The 20,663-nt window shown below is 35.6% G+C and overlaps 1 protein-coding gene across 1 annotated transcript in view; it reads left to right on the top strand.

The window, feature by feature from the left end:
* Nucleotides 1-20,663, top strand: part of HLCS (holocarboxylase synthetase) — a 116,118-nt gene that overhangs the window by 3,738 nt on the left and 91,717 nt on the right. The window contains exons 3-5 of the mRNA XM_003202932.5: nt 2,013-2,175; nt 3,734-4,683; nt 7,564-7,746. Of these exons, the coding sequence (XP_003202980.2) occupies nt 2,013-2,175; nt 3,734-4,683; nt 7,564-7,746 (1,296 nt within the window). The remainder of the gene's footprint in view (nt 1-2,012; nt 2,176-3,733; nt 4,684-7,563; nt 7,747-20,663) is intronic.

Genomic DNA, 20,663 nt, shown 5'->3' with positions numbered 1-20,663 from the left:
TTAAATACATTTTGATAATTTTTTCGAAGTCTATTGAAGTGAGGCCAAAGTCAAATTCTTAATTTCTTTGCTTTTCTATAAAATGCAGTTGGGAAATGGTAATGCTTCTTGTTCAAAATTTACAAATAATGTTTGACCTGTAATTCGTAATACTGAAAAATGTTGTTGAGTTACAGAATGGACCTCATTGCTCACTAATGCAAGGAGAGAAGAGGTAGAAAGCCATGTATGCATCTCTGGGTAGACAGTAGTAAAACATTTGGCTTGATTGCTAGAATAGCATAAAATTGACAGAGTCCTCCACTAGATAGCCTATGCCATGAACTAGGACTGCTATCTGGAGGGGCCTAATTAGGTGTCCTCCTGCGTTGTCCCTACTTAGCACCCCACAGAATCATCTGTCATCCTTACTTTCTGGCATCAGGTTACCACGTCCTTTTAGTTGTTAAAGATGCTGTTGCATCTGTAAGTAATTGTGGTTCATCAGTTCTCTTGGATGAGGAGCATGCATTTTCCAAGGAACTTGTTCTGGGACATGATCTGGGAGTCCTCTGCTGTAGTGAACACAGAGAGCAGAGATTCTGGTGACTTACCTACCCTGGTAAGAATGCAGGAACAGAAGGACAGGCTGTGAATGGGAATGATTCCGGATGTCTGCAACCTAATTTTAGTACCCTCTGTAGGCCTTTGAATTGAGAAGAAAGCATGCTAATGACATCCTGGAATCACAGAATGGCGTGGGTTGAAAAGGACCACAATGATCATCCAGTTTCAACCCCCCTGCTATGTGTAGGGTCACCAACCACCAGACCAGGCTGCCCAGAGCCACATCCAGCCTGGCCTTGAATGCCTCCAGGGATGGGGCATCCACAGCCTCCTTGGGCAACCTGTTCCAGTGCGTCACCACCCTCTGTGTGAAAAACTTCCTCCTAATATCTAACCTAAACCTCCCCTGTCTCAGTTTAAAACCATTCCCCCTTGTCCTATCGCAATCCACCCTCATAAGCAGTTGTTCCCCCTCCTGTTTGCTCCCTTCAAGTATTGGAAGTCCACAATGAGGTCTCCTCAGAGTCTTCCCTTCAAGCTAAACAAGCCTGGTTCTCTCAACCTTTCTTGATAGGAGAGGTGCTCCAGTCCTCTGATCATCTTAGTGGTCCTCTTCTGGTCCCGTTTCAAGAGTTCCATATTCAGGTCATATATCTTGGCAGTAGCCTAACTTTGAGAGGTTCTTTTGTTTTTTCGCTTTATTCATACTAGACAGCAGTAACTACTTTTTACTTATTAGTATGCCTAATGTTCTACTTGGTGCCATGAAGAAAGGGAAGAAGTATCAATATATTCTCAAAATTTACAGGTGATGTGGATGTTAGCTGCTTGTGTGTGTTTTCTGGATAAGAAAGGATGTCTTAAAAATGTTATGATTCTTAACTTCCACCATAGGGAATAGCCCAGAGTCATATGATGAAGAGAGGGACTGTGGAAGTGTTGGCTTGAAAGGCATGCAGAAAAGGAGAAGAGATTAAGGTTTTTGTAGACAAGAAAGCAGTGTACTCTGAAAATTCTTAGGTACCCTGAGTGTCTCAGACTGGTTGCCCTTTTATTGAATTTCTGGGCAAAGAGACTTGGCAGCAGCACAGCACTTGAAGAAAAAGCTGATCAGGAATAATGGGTGATATATGTATGTTTGGGTTTAATAAACCTTCTCTGAGGGAAGCCTTCTTTTCTAAGGACCAGAATTCTCAATGTACCAAGCAACTTAAATCTTTTGTACTTACTTGTGTACTTCTGATAAAATAGTTTTGTTACTTTTGACACTTGAATTTACCATTTGTGCTGGTTTGCTTTCATAACATCCCTGTGGCTCTGCCTGTTGTTGTGATGTTTTTCCATACCAGAATCTTTAGAGAAGGCAGTTAACAACTCTGCAGTTGATCTTGCAAAAACATAATACTGTTGGTATATTTTATATTCTTCTTTTCAAGCTGAAAAACATGCATGTGGTTTATTCTTAGATTGTGAAGTGGTCTGACTACTGTTCACCATTGGCCTATAAACCTGGGGAACCATATAAGTTAATTGCTGAAGCAAGTATAGATAATTTCAGTAGCCTTGGAATAGCATTCATGGAAGACAGGCTTCAAATGGATAACGGAATGGTTCCATGCAAGATTGTTTGTGAGTATTTTCACATATTTGTTTTTAATGATAAAATGTGTTTGTTTTAGAGCTGTGCATATGATCTTAATATCTACATAAATAAGCATTTGGCCTTATGGCAGTGGAGATGGATTCAGTTTTTGCTTATTTTGACTTGTAGTATGGAGGTTGCTCTGAAAGTATTGCCTCCTACTTACTTCCATGGAAACTACAACAGATAGAAACAGCACAATAACACTATTTGATAGAGCAAATTCTCAGCTACAAAACATTATTTCTCAATGCACCACCATTATCCATACATTTTCATCAGCGATCAACAAAAGCCTGCATTACATGCTCATAAAAATTTGCTCCAATGGAGATGACCTGTTGTTGCTCTTGCCACTTCTGAAATGCACCACCAACCCCTCACTGCGCTTGCATTCACTGTTTGGTCTCCATCAACATTCAGAAAGCATCAGTGAATGTCAGTGGGTGCCATTTTTTTCCACATGGAGGAACTGTCATGACAACAAAATGTAATGGAATATTGGTTGGAAGGGTCAACCTCTACTGCCATACAACCAATATCCACCTCTGACATTGTGTGCCAACATAATAAAATAGGAGACATTACTTTAGGAGTGGCCCTTGTATTTCTGTGATTCAGAAACTGAAAGAAAGTACCGTATGAAGAATAATTTTTCTCTCCTCTTTCTCATTTAGTTGACTCCACAAGTTTTGCTCACAGTAGGTATCTTTGCCCTTCTTTTTTTCATTTGTACTTACCAGGAAATTTTTATCTTTGCATTTCTGTTCTTTTTAGGGAAAGGAATTCACATTTGCTATTTGTTTTTTCTCTGGATTTTTAGCCCCTATGTATTGCCTATAGCTGATTGTGTCTCCCTTTCTGCAGATTGGAAGCAGTTCAGATGTATCTATTCCTTTTTTTTTTTTATGCAAAGCTTTTATTTTACTGCGTTTGACAGTGCCAGAGACATGGTTCAGCATTTCTGTCTTACCCAATATCATGACTTTAATAGCTTATTTCAAAATCTATTTGCAACCTATTTCAAAACCTTTCATTTCAAAATTGTAGTTTTCCACTCTGTCCTCCTTAACAGATCAGTATTTTTCCAAAAGTATTTCCCTTGCTTTATTTTGTCCATTTTTTTAGTCATGTACAAAAACCGACAAACTGATACTTTTGTGAGAACTTTTCTGCTTTCTTCTCATTTACTGTTGTTCTCTTACGAGCACATCTGAATTGTATACAATTGTCAGGTTTTGTTTTTCTCCATATATTTGTGCACTGCTAATGAATGTTAGTGGGCTTTTTAAATGTTCTCTGTAAATAACAAGTGTTACACTCTCATCCATACTTCCCTGAAACAAATAGTCATTACAGTCAATGACTTGTTTTATGAGCATAAATTTATTCTATTCAAGGGAGTGGTTTTGATGTGTCAAACAGATAAAATTTGTAATATTCTGGACTTGTGCTGAAATTAAGCCTTGATTCTGCTGATATAGTATATTCATCATAGATCTTCTGATTAAATTTTTATAACTCCTCCTTTTTTAACTCTTACAGCTGTCCATTTACAAGAAAATACTCTGAAGGAGTTAAAACAGCTTACACCATCTATGAAAGAGAAGAGTGCAAGCATTACACAGATGAATGAAGTAACTCCTGCTACTTTTGGGACTACTGTTAAAACACAGTTTGGAGTAGCTGAGTCTGCAGGACAAGGTGATACAGAGGCAAAAGAAGAGAAATCTAAGCTAGGAAAAGAAAATGAGCACAAAGATGAATCCAACAGCCTATCTGACAAAGAGACAGGTTTTGGAGAGCATCATCACTTGCATCTTTCCAGCTGTCGTGAATGTCTACAACTTGAAAACAGCACTATCGAATCAGTCAGGTTTGCCTCTGTGGAAGACATTCCAGAACTTCCTGATGATTGCAATAGCAAACTGGAAGAGAATGGTGATTGTCTAACAGCAGGAATAAAGAGAATAAACGTTGCTGGAAAGCCCCCTAATATATTGATTTATGTTGGCTCTGGAACTGCAAAAGTGGGCTTTGAGCAAGTAAAATCAGTCATTCAGGAATGTGTTGATACAGACAGCTACACCATCTACCAGCTGCATGAGGAACAAGTTCTGAAAGCTCCATGGATTGATAATTCACTACTGTTGATCATTGCCACAGAAAGGCCTATTTCTGAGAAGAACCAAAAACAGTTTATGAAGTTTTTATCTAAAGGTGGAAAAATTCTAGGGTTATCTTCCTCTTTTACATTTGATGGTATACAAATAAAGAGGAAAGATAAACTAAAGAGAACTGTTCATGAATTAGTGGTCTCTATAATGGACAGTACTGAAATGAAGTTAAATCTTTTGATCACTGGCTGTATTTTTGAGGTGAAGGAAGAGAGCAGCAAAGTGAAGCTGTTGAGTTGCTTAAATAATGCTGATAAAGATATAGTTATTGTTCATCTGCCTTATGGAGACAATGGAGGAGAAGCCATTCTTTCTCAGGTACTGTGTATTGAAAAGCATTAATTTGCTCATTGATACACAGTTTGTGTTCTAAAGAAGTTCATTTGTTGATCTGGCATGCTCTTTGGAATGTTTGGCAAGAGGCAAATGTGGATATATGTCTCTGTGAATGTACAAGGGCTCTGAATACAGAGTGGTGTTCACTTTATCCTCAGGAAACCTAAAGAATGGTAGAAAAATGTCACTGCTACTGCAGGTCCTTGTTTTCAGTATGTTGGTCATGTGCAATTTCTATGGATGGTAGAGGAGACAGCAGATATGCATGGTAAGAAAGCCACTTCAAAGGCAGAGCCATCAATTTCTGCTGCTAGAAGATTCACCATGCTACAGCTGTGCATGTTGCAGACTTTGGGAAATAGGAACAGGAAAAGCAGAGTTATTGATGAATTCTGGGTAAAAGCTGATACTGACAAAATAAAAGCTTTCATACAAAAATACAAAATATGATGAAGAAGAGAGTCAGAAGAGGAAGTAAAATAAAATGTGCAAGAAACTTTAAAGAATTTTCCTTTTAAGTTCTAAGAATAAGATAGCCAGATCTCTTTGGAAAGAGTACATGAGAAAAGTCCCAGACTGTTGTTGCATACTGTGTATACAAAAAACTGCCCCACAATTTCTCTCATGAACAAGTAGCTATAATAAAGATTAGTCTCTGATGGTGCTGAAATGCCACTGTTGATTTAGATCTGTTGGTACTGTTTTTCTAGTATTGTTTCCCTAACTGTATTTGTATACCAGCACTCTGAATGAACTAAACAGTTTCTTACTTTGTTTAGTAGAGTTCTGGGTAAATTTAATTTCCAGATGGATGTTGGCCTTGCTGATCTGTAGTTTAAAAAAAAACAAACAAACAAAAACAAAACAACCTCCCCACACTTTTATTCATTTGGGATGTATTTCTTCTGAATACAATGAAAATTGAAACAGCTTGAAATTTTAAATTAACCTGTTTTGCTTTCTAAAAGTAGATGAGCATGTTTTCAGTCAGTAATATATGCTTATAATTTTGGGAAGGAGTGGAGAGCTCTGGTCAGCTGAAAACAATTTTTTTTTTTTTACTTCCCGAGTCTTCCTTCAGGATTTAAACTTTTAACTATGTTAATATTTTGCATCTTAGAAATAGAAAGGGAGAGATTCAGGGGGAAAAGAATTAAAACTCGTGAGTTGAGATAGAGGTAGTTATATAGGACAAAAAGGAAGGGAAAATAATGGTGATTAAAGAGTATACAGAGCAAGTGGTGCTTAGCGCAGTGCTCACCACCCATCGAGAAGTACCCAGCCATTTCTCAAGCAGTGGCTGCCACTATTCTTCTCTTCCCAGCTTTATAGTTCAGCATGACACCATGTGCTATGGGACATCCCTTTGGCCATTTTAGGTCAGCTTTCTGGCTGTGTCCCCTCCCAGCTGCCTGTACAACCCCAGCTCCTCGCTAGCAGGGCAGCATGAGGAGCTGAAATATCCTTGGCTGTGTGTTAGCATTGTTAGCACTCCTCAGCAACAACTACAACATCAGTTTGTGACCAGTGTTATTTAGTGCATCTTAAATCCAAACGCAGCACCGTACCAGCTACTAGGATGAAAGTTAACTCTGTCGCAACTGGAAGCAGGATGTTATCCTCAGTTTAAGTTAAATCTGCTAGCATTTTGAAAATTGGTATATGTATAGTAAGATGTTTATAACTCTGGTGGAAATTTTGCTACCTGTGTGATCCGTTTGTGCTTGGACTGGAAAATTGGTTAGATCATTGCTATTCATTTCTGCAAGTTCCACGGTAAAACCTGCTTTGCTGTACCATTTAAATGAAGGCTTCTCCTGTAATAAAACTTAACACTGCAAAAGTTTGCCCCAGGAAAAAAAAAAAAAATGTTACAGTATAGCTTCAAAAATCAGATTAAAAGGATTAGAATGTCATTTTATAATTACAAATGACTTCCAGTTTGGATTTGAAAAACCTCATTGTTTTCTTTTCAGGAGGCTGACAGTGACATCAGCCATTCTATAACATTTTATAACAGAGACTTGTTGTTTTCCTTTTTTCTGTACTCTTCTGTTGACCATTTGTTCTACCTACCCTGGCTACCTTCAGCAAATTTCTCAGAATTTCAGTGAAATAGGTCATCAATAAAAGCTGAAGAACATCATTAAAATGTGCAAAATGGGAGAAACTAACACAATGGCGTTTGATTTGCATCAAATGTATGTACATGAAGTAGTGTACAAAAACTTCAAAATATTTTGAAACAAGCAAACAAATGAAAGCAGGCCTTGAAGGTATTTCATTTCTTCTTTTAAACAACTGCTTGAGCCGTGAGATTTGTTTATCTACCAAGTCCTGTTCTGGGGTTCTGAGATACTGTTCAGAGATATTTCTTTAGCTATGCTTTTAGCTACTTAATATGTGTGGCACAGTAAGGACGTGTTCTGGCAGACTTCTATTGATCTTGTGCAACCTCTGATAAAGGTCTTTCAATATAATGTAATTCTACTTTTGCACAAGCCGGAATATGAGTAATATTACTGTTGATTCTAAGATCCCTCTTGTAGGAGTTTAAATTAATGAATATCTACAAGTTTGAACTTCTTCAGAAGAAGATGAGTTTATTATGTAGATTTTAGAGAAAATTGTTGTGTATCAGCAACTGTGATCCCTGACTGTTAAGATATAACTACTCCCTAGTTTTTAGTAGGGTGATTATACCCAAAATGTAGGTATGATAAATATGTGAGATAACTAAATTACACTAATTATGCAACCACAGTTAGGATGGAGTTTGTTGAGCACATCTCTCTCTGCCAATATAAAATGTGTAATCCAGCAAAACAATTTTTAAAATTCTCTTTGCGTGTGTCCTGCCAGGTACATTTGGAACTGGATACTAATTCTGTGGATATCCAAACTGAAGAGGATTTTAATTTGCTTAAGATGAGCAATTCCAAGAGATACGAAGTCCTCAAGGAGATTCTGATATCACTTGGCCTGAGTTGTGAATTAAGTGAAGTTCCTACCTTGACACCTATTTATCTTCTCTCTTCTGATGAGGTACAGCTTCTACTTATATTTCAGTTGGCTGGCAGTTACACGTCAAGGCAAATTCAGTGTTCACTTTGAATATGACTTGTAAATATGGTGGATTTTTTTTTTGGAGAGCTTTATTGTGAATGAATGAAAAGCTTAATTTCTACTCTGTTGTTATTTTATTACCTGTTTGTGGTAGTTTTGAATTTAATAATGGAGGAATGTTTACTTTATATTTTAAGAGTTGTGCTTGTTTACATGCTTCTGAGTATCAAACGTAAGTCTGTGATAAGCTACAGGGAGAACTAATTCAAACAACGGGAATTGTTTTTATTTAAAACTAGGTGGAAATTTCTGTATAGGTTGGGAACAAAAGATCAAATAACATAAAGTTGTGTGACAGGTAGATCAGTAGCAGATCCAGACTAACTCATAATTGTGTAAGCCAATTCTTTTTCATTTCTCTTCAATTAATTCCATTTGCCTCTATGAATCTGAAAGTGCTCAGCTTCGTGACAGTGCACGCTGATGTGCAGGTGCAGTCTTTGCCTCTGAAGACCAATGCAAAGAAGGCATTGAGTACTTCAGCTTTTTCTAACAATGTCTGCCACTAGGTTCTTCCCCATGCATCAGTTAACCAAGGTTTTTCTTGAATAACTTCTTTGAAATAAGAAAATCATTGTAATCTCTTCTTGCTACTGTTACTGTCCAGCACTAAATTAACTCTAGGCAGATATTTAACTTCCTGAGTTTCATCTATAGTACCCAAGTTATATTTTTATATACTTCTTGCATTGCTTGTCCTTGTTTCTACTATTCATATGTTCTTTTTCTGCATGTTAGCTCATTAAAAAATTCCCTGTTTAACCAATCAGGCCTTGTCTTCCTGCAAACAGTGTTTCATAGCGAAGATCTTCATAATTATACTTTACAAATCAGTTGTATTTCCTGAGTATCCTTCTTTGTGTGGTTTCTTTCCAAGGAATCCTAACAAGCAATTCCTTGAATAAGCTGGACTCTACTTTCCCAAGACGTAACTTTCCCATTTACCTTCCTAGCCTTTTTCCAGATCATGTGTTCTCATTGTTGCTGCAGTCAGTGCAGCTGTCTGTGACCAAATTTGAAACAAGCACTTGTCTCTCTGTCTGCAGTAAACTCAAAAGAATTAGTTTTATGTCTATGTTAAAAATTAAAACTCATTTAGCCTTTCTAATTATTCAATATGCTTTATACAGAAGACTTAAAATTTATGTAACTAATTTTTTTTTGTGTGTGTTCTTTTCCTTTACTGTTTTTTTGTGATTATCTTTCCTATGCACTTGCAATTTTCAAGCAGTCATGCTGTCATTAAAATAAGTTACCTAATTTCTATCCAAACTTGCCATCTAGTGGCATGTTACAGGTTGCAGTCCATTAAAGGTTTTCTTAAATATTTACTGTATAGTTAAATCTCACACCAAAATTGTTTTGTAAATGTTATTTCTCCATAGTATATTTTATTTTTGCTTTGGCCATAACATGTCTTCCAGAATATAGTGTGAAAGTTGCAACTTGTGTGTAAGAGCTACAGCTAATAATGAAGAAACAGCACAGTAAAATAAGTAAGAAATACGCAATAGTTGAGCTTTCTGACAAGTTACTTATGTTATGACATGACATATGTAGAAAAATAAGTTTCTCACAGTGAAATGCATCTATAATTTCAGAAATACTTAAACAAGATTTAGGTTACAGCATATGTCAGGAAAATTGGAAAGGGAGGTGGAAGAGCTGCCTTGAAAACTTTGTAATTTTTGAACTTTGATCTATTTTTTATGTCACTATTGAAAGAATTTGCCATGTGGGTCTCTAGGATGTACTGGAGTGAATATGCCTTTCCTGAGAGATTAACCAAATTATGCTTACTGGCAACAAATGATTTTTCGATTTTTTTTTTAATTAATATTTTTCTGTATTAAGAAATGCTATAATAAGTCAACTGATGATCAAGCAACTTCATAATGTCTTGTTAGCAGTTGCCAGTAGCAGATACTTAGGCAAAAATGGAAGAACGGCACGTGGCGCTCCTCCTTTCTAGGAGCTGGCAGTTCATTTTCTTTCAAGCTGAAGGTTGCACCCGTACCACTCCATTTAAAAATCACTAACTTCAACAGATTTTTCTAATTCTATTAAGAAGCTATAAGTTCATTTTGCTTACATGTGAGAAATATTTTATTTTGCTCTTTATTTTCTACTTCATTAAGAAAAAGAAAATATTTTTGTCCTTGTTTTTAGTTCTTCAAATTTTAATTACTATTCTACTTAGCTATTTTTTTTCCTTTCAGATCTGTAAGCTTCAATTTACAGTAGGTCTGTTTCTTTTCTGTGTGATTTATTTGGTTTACCTTAGCCGTTCCCTTTCCTCTTTATAGCTTCATGACTTTCATCAGACCTAGTTCCTTCTACTCCGTGGACCTGAAATAAAACTTACTCAATTTTATTGAATGAGCAAGTATCTTCTGTATTTTCCTCGGCCCCAAATGTCTGATCAGTCTGTCTTTTTATATTATCAGTGCAATGCTGTTAACTTATAGTTCTTTCTGCTTACTGTCTAGGTCTTAGGAGAGCTACAGTTCAGTATATGAAGAAATGAGCAAATGTATAATTATCTAACACATAAGCAACTTCCATTTAAAATTAATTTTCTTCAAAAAAAGAATTAGAAAGACAGACGATTATATTTTTTGTCTTTGGCATATGAAACAAAAATCTATTTTGAGATTGAATGCCAAATATTTGGGAAGAAATATTTAAACTTTTTGACCCTAGTTACATTGAAAATTACATAATTTTATCATTGAAGAAAAACGTTAGAGATAGAATGGTCAAGCTTTTAAAATAAGTGATATATTGGCTTCTTAAGGCTTTGCTACTAGATTTGTGCAGCTGGTGTTCTAAAACAGGCAGAGATCTCCAGGTTATCTGTAGTAAAGCTGGTGACAAGATGAGTTACTGGCTGTACTAATTGAGCAGTGAATCTCATTTACTCTTAGCAGTTGAATAACTGATTCTAAGCAATGGAAGTTAAATCACATTGTTACCTCTGTTGGGGCAACATATTTAGGTTAATTGTCAATAGGAAGTTAAAATATCAGACTGAGATGTCAAATTAGAAAATATAACTTGTTTAATATTTGTTTATGTGGCACTTTTCAAATAATATCTCTGCTGTGATTAATTTCCATATCTCAGGTATTCTCAGTTTTGTTCTTATTTTCTTCATCATTTCTTTTGTTTACCTCACTTTTTCTAAAAATGGCCACAGTTTGATATTGAAATTCTGGTAATATTGTGGCTCTGAATTCAAATAAAAGCTCTTTTTAATAAAATAATTACATTTTTACTTACATACATCATTTTTTATATACGGTTCATGACAATTCCTCTTAAAACTCATGGCAGCCCAGACAAGCCAAAAGGTTGGACATTAATACCTCTACCTCTAATACCTGAATAATGGATGATATTGTCTGTCTGGTTAGAGGTCTATGTCTTACCATGTGGAATTATGCTAGTCAAATCCTCAGCTCATGCTGGCTTCTGTTGGTGGTGAAAGATTGCTGTGACAGCTTCTATGTTTTATTCATGATCTCCTTTCTTGTAAATACAATGTAAGATAATGGGCCTGGAAAGAAACAACACTCAAGGCAACTCTTTCATCACAGAGTTTTTTACACCAAGACAAGTATGGTTTACTTCCAATTGGACATTTTAGAATTCAGTTAGCTGGGGAAAAAACATTTTATTGATATAGTGCTGCAACAACAATGAAGGCAGTGTTTGGAAGGCAGATTACTTGCTAGGTAAAAGTTAAGTTAAATCTATACAACTTGTTGGTCTTAGAAGTTGTTTTAGTGACAAGAATGACTATTGAAATACAGCACTTTTCCACTTTCTTTGATCTGATATAACACAGTTAAGCAAATTGTAGACTTGTCCAGTGCTTTAAAAACAAAATTTTGCATCACTGTAGTGCTAGTAAAATCTAAGTGTTTAAACAAATGGTGATGACTATATGCCTGTTATCTGGCCCCCATATGTTCAGTGATAGCTTCAAGCATAGAGATCTGATTATTTCTGCAGCTTTGCCTTGGAACACTCAGATATTTACTCTTTCTCATTACCATTTTAAAGGTTTTTTTTTTCAGAAATAAAGGCTAGGATTGTATTTTATTGCTCTGCAATTCAGCAGAGCGTATTCTTGGCTTCATGGAAATTGGAAACAAGAATTCACTCCTCAGAGAATGAGAGATATTTGACAGAATAATGATTATCTCCATTAGGAAATGCGTTATTCCCACACATTTTCTGGTCTGAAGCTTCTCAGACTTGACTAGTGACTCAGGCTGTGTTAGGCTGAGTCAGTTTTTTTCATTATCTTCCAAATGGATGGCAGCCAAATCATGAAATACAAGCAGTCTTCATTGCTTTGGCTGAGCTAGTAGCCATCTTTTAAACAGTACGCTCTTCTGGAATAACAAAGAGGCAGTAGAAAGATATTGACTGAAGTTTGAATTTGGGAGCTTTGACTTTTGTTTACTGGGGACAGAGAATAATTTAAAAGTCCAAATGAACATCTCTTGCATTTCAGACTTGCTTTTAGAGGACATTTTGAGATCCAGAATACTAGGCTCAAATGGATAACAAACTGTAAAGATGACTGTGTATTTGAATAACTGAGGTACATTGCAGCAGAATCAGTTGGACCAATTCTACATTTTGAGCTGCTGTTCTAAACTCCAACTCTGTGATGCCATCGGCTGTTTTAAAATTCCAAGTCCATTATGTCAGCAAAGAGAGTATGAAGTTACTTTATCCTGAATAAATCTTTCTTTGAGGATGGGAAATTTGATCTCTTAGCTAGCACTATAATGAACATAGATTTCAGGGTACATTTTAAGTCCATTTTTCTGAAATATTTCCATATGTATCAGTGCCTATTGTAAAACTTGAGATCCAACTGCAAAACTGCTATTTAATAAAGTATATTACCAGTGTTAAAGTCAGATAAAGTTATGCTAAAGTTCAAAAACCTGATTATTTTTGTTATCTGATAATTTTGTGCTTTAAGGTGTATCATCTACAAAATACAAGATTTGCTTATTCTTTTGTATCATCCACAAAGTGTTAAGCATTGTTCTTGCCTTTTAGCCTGTAGGACAAAAAACAGGAGCCATTTGGAGATTTTCTTTTTCCAGAAAGGCAATTTGCTTCTTGCTTTAGCTCAGGAGTAACCTGAGAGCTGAGAAAACCAGTGAAAGAAATGCATGCTGTTTTGAGCTATCTTTTGATCCCTGGTGAATAGTTTGTGTCCAAAATTTTTTACTTCTGTTTATGTATTATTATTATTATCATTTCAGTTGAACTCTGCCTTACTGCCAGAAGTCTTTGTATGTGAAAGCTTTGAGAGTTTGTCTATTGGTTGGAAGGTAAATATCTTTTAGTGAAGCTGATTCAGGCAAAAACAAACCTGTAACATAGATGCAACAATGTAAGCGAAGGTGTCAAACACCTGCCAAACACCCTTCTTTGTGTTGATTTTCTATCGTTCTGAATGGAATGACCCTTGAAGAGAAGACAGCTATTTGACAGTCAGTTAGTTGAGCAGCAGTAAAGGCGATGAAGATACAAAGGGACTGTCATGTGCTTTGGCACTTCAAAGTTCAGTTGGACAGAGGAAGATAGAAAACCATTCATCTGAAAGCTATTTCTATGCTGAGGTAATAAGCCTCTGCAGATTTCTGTTTTACAGGATGATTGAAGTTGGAAGGGACCTTTTATTGGTCACCCGGTCCAACCTTCTGCTTAAGCAGGGCAGCTTAGAGCATGTTGCCCAGGACCATATCCAAGTTGCTTTTGAAGATGATAGATGGATGTGGAGTAAGTATTGTGTATCTTTGTCTGTTCTCATCTGTCCTCTGTTATTCTGTGTATCTGTATTTACATAGTTTCCTCTTACAAGTCTGTCCATTCTACCTAAATGGAACTCTGTGACTGGAACACACACCTTGTTCTTGTCTCCTCCCAGCTGGCAAGCCTGGCTCTATTAATGAGGCAGTAACTTGTGAAGGACTGAATATTGCTGTGAAGGAAGGAAGGGGTTGTCATGGGGAAGCTGAGATAGGGAAACTTGGGGATATTGCAGTAGATGAGGTAGAATGATACCAGTTCTAAGTATAATTACAATAGGTCATTTTATGGATTGTAGCAATGACTTGAAGACTTGCTGATGCCACCATCTCCCTTGCTGAAAGAGATGATGGGAGAAAGCAAGAGAAGTATTTGAAATAATAATAGAAACTGTATATAGGGGATGTGGACAAAAGGATGGTGAAGGGTATAGTGCTTAAACTATTTGATACAATTAGAAGAAACTAGGCTTTCCCAGTTCTCTGTTCAGAGGCTGCATATTTAACCTGTCATATAATGCAAAAAACCTAATAAACTATAAATGGATTTTTGGTAACTTTGGGGGAAAAAAAAAAAAAGTATCTAACAGATTGCTTTTTGTAACTCTGTAGTAGAGGCTCTTACTGACAGCTGAGTTTGCTTCTACTGGCTCTATAATTATCAGAAGGCTAAATTATTTATCAGTTAATTTTTCACACTTGTATGTTTCTTCATACTTCTGTTTACATCTCATGATTGAAGAACAGCTGGTGTACAGCAGGTATTTTCAGTGAATTCACCAGGAAATAGACTGTCTACCATTGTGAGACTTCAATATTGATCAACTATGATAGCATTGGCTTTACATTAAAATCAACAAGAATCCCTATTCCTCTAAGAAGCTGGAAGCAGTTGAGGCTTTTTATGCAGCATCTTGAGTGAGGAAATGTACCTTACCGCTAGGGGTCACTTATTAGCTGAATTTAGAGAAAAGCCACAAATATGGAAGGGATGGAAAAGATTTTATGCACTGTGAGTTGTATATAGATTTGAATTAAAATTTCCGTGTGCATTTGCAGCAACTGGCCTATATAGTATTTCTTCAATTTTAAAACTGTGTTGTAAATGTTACAAGATCAATGGTATGTAGTGTCAAAATACGGTAAAACATTTACAATTAAGAAATCTTGATGAAAGATGAGGGAGACTCTGAAAGTGGAACCAAGTAATTCCAGGTGGTTGCTTCCTAAAGTTATCCTTCACTTTTCTGCTATTACACTCCAGGGAATACTTAACGTATTGGTGGGAGGGAAAAAAAGAAATGTGGCAAATGTTCCCTTTCTTGTATATTTCTTTTAAGAAAATGTTTCTTTTTTTTTTTTTTCTTTTGTGATAGCAGCAAAATGCTGTTTATGTTAAACAACAATGAATAGCAAACTTCAGTTGCTTTACGGTCTGTAAACAACTTTTGACTGTGTATTGGGTTGATAAATGTTTTGGACAATCATTTAGAAAACCCAAGAAGGTTGGAGAAATGAAAGAAAATACCTGGCTTGTAGTAATATCCATAAAAAGGGTCTTTATGGTGCTGTGAGATCTAAAATTTAGTGTCTTTGTACTGAGGAGCATTTAATCTTACTGTAGAATCTGTTCTGATATGAAATAGATGTGTGCTCACTTCTGAAAAAAAGTGCAACTTATTGAAATTTTATTCTGTCATGTTTCAGAGCTTGCTTTGTTCAAATCAATATGCATGATACTTCACTACCATTTTCTTCAGTAGGTATGAACTTTCTGTACTGTATAGAGTAGAAGATATAAGCTGTTCAGAAACTATAATGATGTGTGATGTATTTAAAGATTTCAGAGCTAAGTGTTCATCCTTTCTGTTAACTTCTCATCCTTGAATGTATAGTTAATAGCATTTTGATTGAATACTCTTTCTTGAATGCAGGTCATTCAGTGTAGAGTGTTGTTAGCCAGTGTGTGAGGCTGAATTTTCTTGGTTTCAGTTTATCTTGGAGTTTGCAATAAGAATCTAAGTAAAAAATGCTGAAATCCACAGTGGCAAATTAATCCATAGCCATGTTGGCTGTGTGTCTAGTACAGGCACACATTATAACTTAATGCGAAGGCTTCAATTAAAGTGACTGGTTTTGGGTTTTGTGTCAGCACTCTGTAAGTTGTGACCGTTGTACGGTTTGGAGTCAGAGTTCATCTGCCTTTGAGCAGATGGGTGATTTTAGATAGCAAGAATCCATAACTTGTGACAAACGCTCTGGAGATCCATGGCAATTTGGCATTGATTTGTTTACTATGACCTCACTGGTAAAGATCTGACAAAAGTGGAGTATTTCCAAACTTGAGATTCTTTGACTGTTGGTGGGGCCTGTAGCTAATTTATGTAAGTGAGACTGGGAAAATGAGAACAGGCTTGGCATCAGCTGGAGTCCTGTGAGATGCTATCATGTTACTGTTGCTCAGAAATGATGATACATTTCCACAATGGGAAATCATCATCGTGGTTATCTGACAACTTAATTAGGGCTTATTTTGTATATTTATTTTAAAACAAAACATAGCTAGATGATACAAGATCATGTATTTTAATTAGAGGTAAAAGTTGAATAAGCGAGAGAAAATATGAGTCAACAAGACAAACTGCAAACTTTTTCTGTTATTTAAACAGTGTATTTTCCACACTGAGGTCCTCTGTATATATTTCTTTAACAGTTAGCAATTCTTGGACAATTCAGCTGCTCGATAACATTGGTGATATCTTATGAAGAAGTTCATTATCATGAGAAAAAGAATCATTCACAACAAAAAGCTTTTTAGTTAAGTTTATTGAGCTGTTTTTACTTTGGAAAATTAAGATGGGAATTTATTTAACATTATCATTGAGTTAGAAGACATTGCAGTATTCTCAGAATTAGCTGTACAAATGTATCTATGGAGAATGCAAAAAATATTTCAAGTGCTGCTTCCATCAGTAGTTGAAAGGAAAAGATTGACTTACAAATGCATTCATTTTTTGACAGTTCATTTTAAGAAATGACTTGAGGTTTCTGCCATGTTGAGGAAATACTGAAATTCCAGGTGCAGTGGCAATGGAATTTGGCATGTGACTATCTGGCTGACTTTATGCAGTTCTTGTAGTGAAGAGCTGATTAAAGAACAGCTGCTAGCTTAAATCAGACATTTGCTTTACTTTCTACTACAGCTTTTCTATAAAAGATTATTTTATTTGGTTTCTAGTCGGTGACAAGGGAAACTTATTTCAAATTTATAAATCATTTTATTCAATTACTTGACAGTAGTAGTGTAGTGGTGACATTAATTACAGAGGATTTACGAAAGCAATGAAGCAAAGTTTCATAATTATTTGAAGAAATTAAGTCAAGATAAAAAAAAATTAGAAGAATAAATTTTGTTCTCTCAATAATGTAAGTTTCTTTTGCCTATAAAAGTATCCTATTTAAAGATGCTGCATTGTCACGTCTATCAAGCAAACCTTTATTCTTACAGTTAGGTTATACAGAGCATTGTTTTGCAGGATTGCATGATTTAATAGTAAGAATTTCAGTCAGTCACTGTTCTTTATCTGTGCCAATACCAAAGAATCAGCAGTGCTGCTGAAGTTTGGTACCTAAATGCTATACTAAGTCTGTTAATGATTACATCTTATTTTAGTAGCCATACTGGCAACTTCAGGTTTCAGAAATGAAGTCTTCTGTCTTTAACTCTTTATAAATGAATGATGTAATAGAGATTATGAAAATGACACTGACCTAGAGAAAAAGACCTGAGGAAAGTGGAGATGAGACTTTTTCATCTAGCGTTTAAATTGGCATTCTTCTTGTCTGACGAGGATAAGAACTTTTTTTGAGAGAAAAATCTCAGGAGGAAGAGCTAGTTGGTCTTACTGGATGAAAGAGAAAACAAATGCTGTGTGGGTGGAGAGAGGGGAATGGGGCAACAGCTGAAGAGGCAGAGGTAAGAGGCAAGTCTTAGCCATATAGAAAACAACTTCTATTGCTGCATATTCTAGCATTCCCTACAGCTGCTAGTTATAATGCATGTCTAAAAAATATTGGTTATCAAATCTGTGCTACTTCTGGGCAGATCGTTCCATTAGGATGTAAGGTACAGATCAACATTTGATTTTTACAGCTTTGTAGAGCCTCATTTTCGTTTTCTAATGTGTATTACTTACCCATTGCGTGGCAAATTGTACTGGACTTGCTTAACGAATATTTTGAATACCAGTTCAGAAAATATTGTAAAATATCCTCTCAGTTTGTGAAAACTGACTGTCTGTGTAATTCAAAGCCCAGCCTTAGCAGGATCAATATTCAAGAAGGTAGTACAGTGTGCTCCCACTTGCTTTAACAAGGATAAGAATCTCTCCTGCAATTTAAGGTGATAATTTTTACAGTTTTTTCACGGCAAGAATTAAGATTTGAAGGCAGAACAATAGATCACTTCATAACTTAAGCCTTCAGAAATGGGTAACAAATTGCAGATCTCAAAATATTAGCCTGATAAAATATCTAGATTTTTATTCCATTAGTAAAAGACTTTCTATAGAATGAATATCATGTTCTAACTACTGCAGAGAGGCTGAGTAAAGATAACGTGATTTTTATTTGCAAGAATGAAATGTGAAGTTAGATTTTGGGTTATAAAGTATACACATATTGAGTAGTATGTGTAAGTTTCCTTTTTCCTGCTTTGTCACGATATTTTTTTAGACGTTACATTTTAAAAAAAAGCAATTGGTTATAATTTTTTTCTTAGTTACCTTTCAGTGGATAAAGTTGGCAATGTTTTCAGTGGAAAAATGTAATCATAAAAATTCTTTGAAAGGAAGAACATTATTCAGTCAGAGAAAACATACTGCCATCTCCTCCTTTAAAGAACAGGACTTAGATATACTTCTTGTAATGCACAAAAACAGCTTTTAATAATTGGAAAACATCTGAAGATCCTCTTAATTTTAAGATATAGAGAAAATGATTTTGAGAGATTATGTCTTAGCTTTTCCATGTAGCCAAAACCAAAAGAAAAAAAAAAAGGTATTTCTGAGATTCTTTTGTTTCAGAAGGAAAAAAATTGGTATTTGCTGCATAATCTTGAAGATTTAAACAAAAAATTACATACAGCATGCTTTGACATTATGACTCGTTATATGAAATAAGCAATTATCCGTGCATTTTTCTGATCTGGAAGATAGATAATCTTTTCTTTCCAAAACTGAACTGTTAATAATACAATTAGGTCATACACCATAGCCTACCAGACAGGAACAGCAGCTGCAGAGGTGGAAGTTACCTAATTAGTGTTTCCTCTTTTTTTTTTTTTTAAACTGTATTTTGGATGTTGATTTATTATCTGCTTTTTCATCACTAATATATTGTAGTACAGTAGCTTAAAGCAAATACGTACTCTTTTTCACTTATTATAGAAAGGGGGGGCAGTGTCCCCAAGTTAACATAAGCAGTATGAGCTGCAAATTAGCGTAAATATTCATGCTGCTTGTTTGAGTTCTGGGGTTCTGACAAGAATACCTGAAAATATTTCAAGTTTTGTCTTTAAAATACTTGTTTTAAAGAAATATGTTTGACATCAAACGTATTCTGAGCTGGCGATGAAAGATGCTTTGTCTTTCATACGAGAATCGATAATTGGATTTGAGACATGTGCAACCTCTTTGGCTCAAAAAGTCCTTATTATGTGGATTGGTAGAAGAGAATATTACTTTTGCCTGCCATATTCTTTTCTCATGTGTCTGATGCTGGCCGCTGCTGGAGAAAAGGTACAGGTTTAAAGAGCAGCAGCTCTGTACAAAAGTTGCCCCTTTCTTTGAAGTCATTAGTTATTTTTGCGTTTGAAGGGGAAGTTCATCAGCTTTAGTAATTATGGGAAGATTTTCCTTCTATCTGTTTGAGCCATATGCAGCATCTGGGAAGCAACAACATTTTAGTTTGGTATTTCCGCCAAGTGGTATGGATGAAATAGCTAGCAACAACAGGGATATGCTTTTATCTCTGTGGCAAGCATTTCCTCTTGGAATTGGGAATGGACTTCAATTTTTTCTAAATATTTTCTAGCTTTTTCTCTCTTATTTGCTCTACTCTGTCTAATGATACTCTTCTTACTATTTAGCAGTCCAGCTGTAACAAGTTAAGACACTTCTGAGCTGCAATAAATCTTACAATAATTATTGCTATACTTATTGCTCTGTACAAAAAATTTTTCTCGTGTACTCAGAGATGTCTCTTTGTCTTTGGAGCATATTTTAATTTACTGGTCGAATGTTACTTTTGCAGGGACTGTCACATTCCCAGTTTGAGCAATAATGTTAGCTAGACAAACTGAAAATACACATCAGACTTCTAACTATTAAATTATAATCACTTTACTCATTCTCTTGTTTCTCTGTCTGTTTGTTTCAAGGAACAAAGATCCAAATTGTCTCTATTTAACCAAGGATAAATTAATCATTAGATGTCACAGACTGAGCATACAGATTTTCTCTGTAGCTTAAGTTCATTAGCTTTCATGGAACTATTCTGCATTTTCAGTTAGCTATTTTCATTTTATTATTTGAGATCATTCCTGAGATTTTTTATTTCAGTATGATTTGCTAGCCATCTGATTTGGGATTATTAATCAAGAGTCTTCAACATAGGTTCATATTTAGTCAGTTAGAAGTTCATCTTTGGAGTAGATATCTGCAGGGCTATTTTGTAGTGTTTTAAAGCTTTTACTTCATGCTGTTGAGATTCTTCATTTTTAGAAGTGTTGTCTGGGTAGGAAGTTGTAGTTTTTTGTCTTTGTTTCTCTATGACTCTTATCTATTTTTTTCCCTTTTAGTATTATTATAGGGCTCTGAATTTCAGCTTTACCATTTTCATGGTCAGCCAGAATGTCTGGAAGGCTCGATACAACCATGTGGATTGGGAGCTGGAATTGTCGCTCACTCACATTCTGGCTGCTCAGCCAGAATG

Source organism: Meleagris gallopavo, chromosome 1, assembly GCF_905368555.1.
Source record: "Meleagris gallopavo chromosome 1, MGAL_WU_HG_1.1, whole genome shotgun sequence".
NCBI lineage: Eukaryota > Metazoa > Chordata > Aves > Galliformes > Phasianidae > Meleagris > Meleagris gallopavo.
This window is presented reverse-complemented; position numbering and strand designations above follow the sequence as displayed.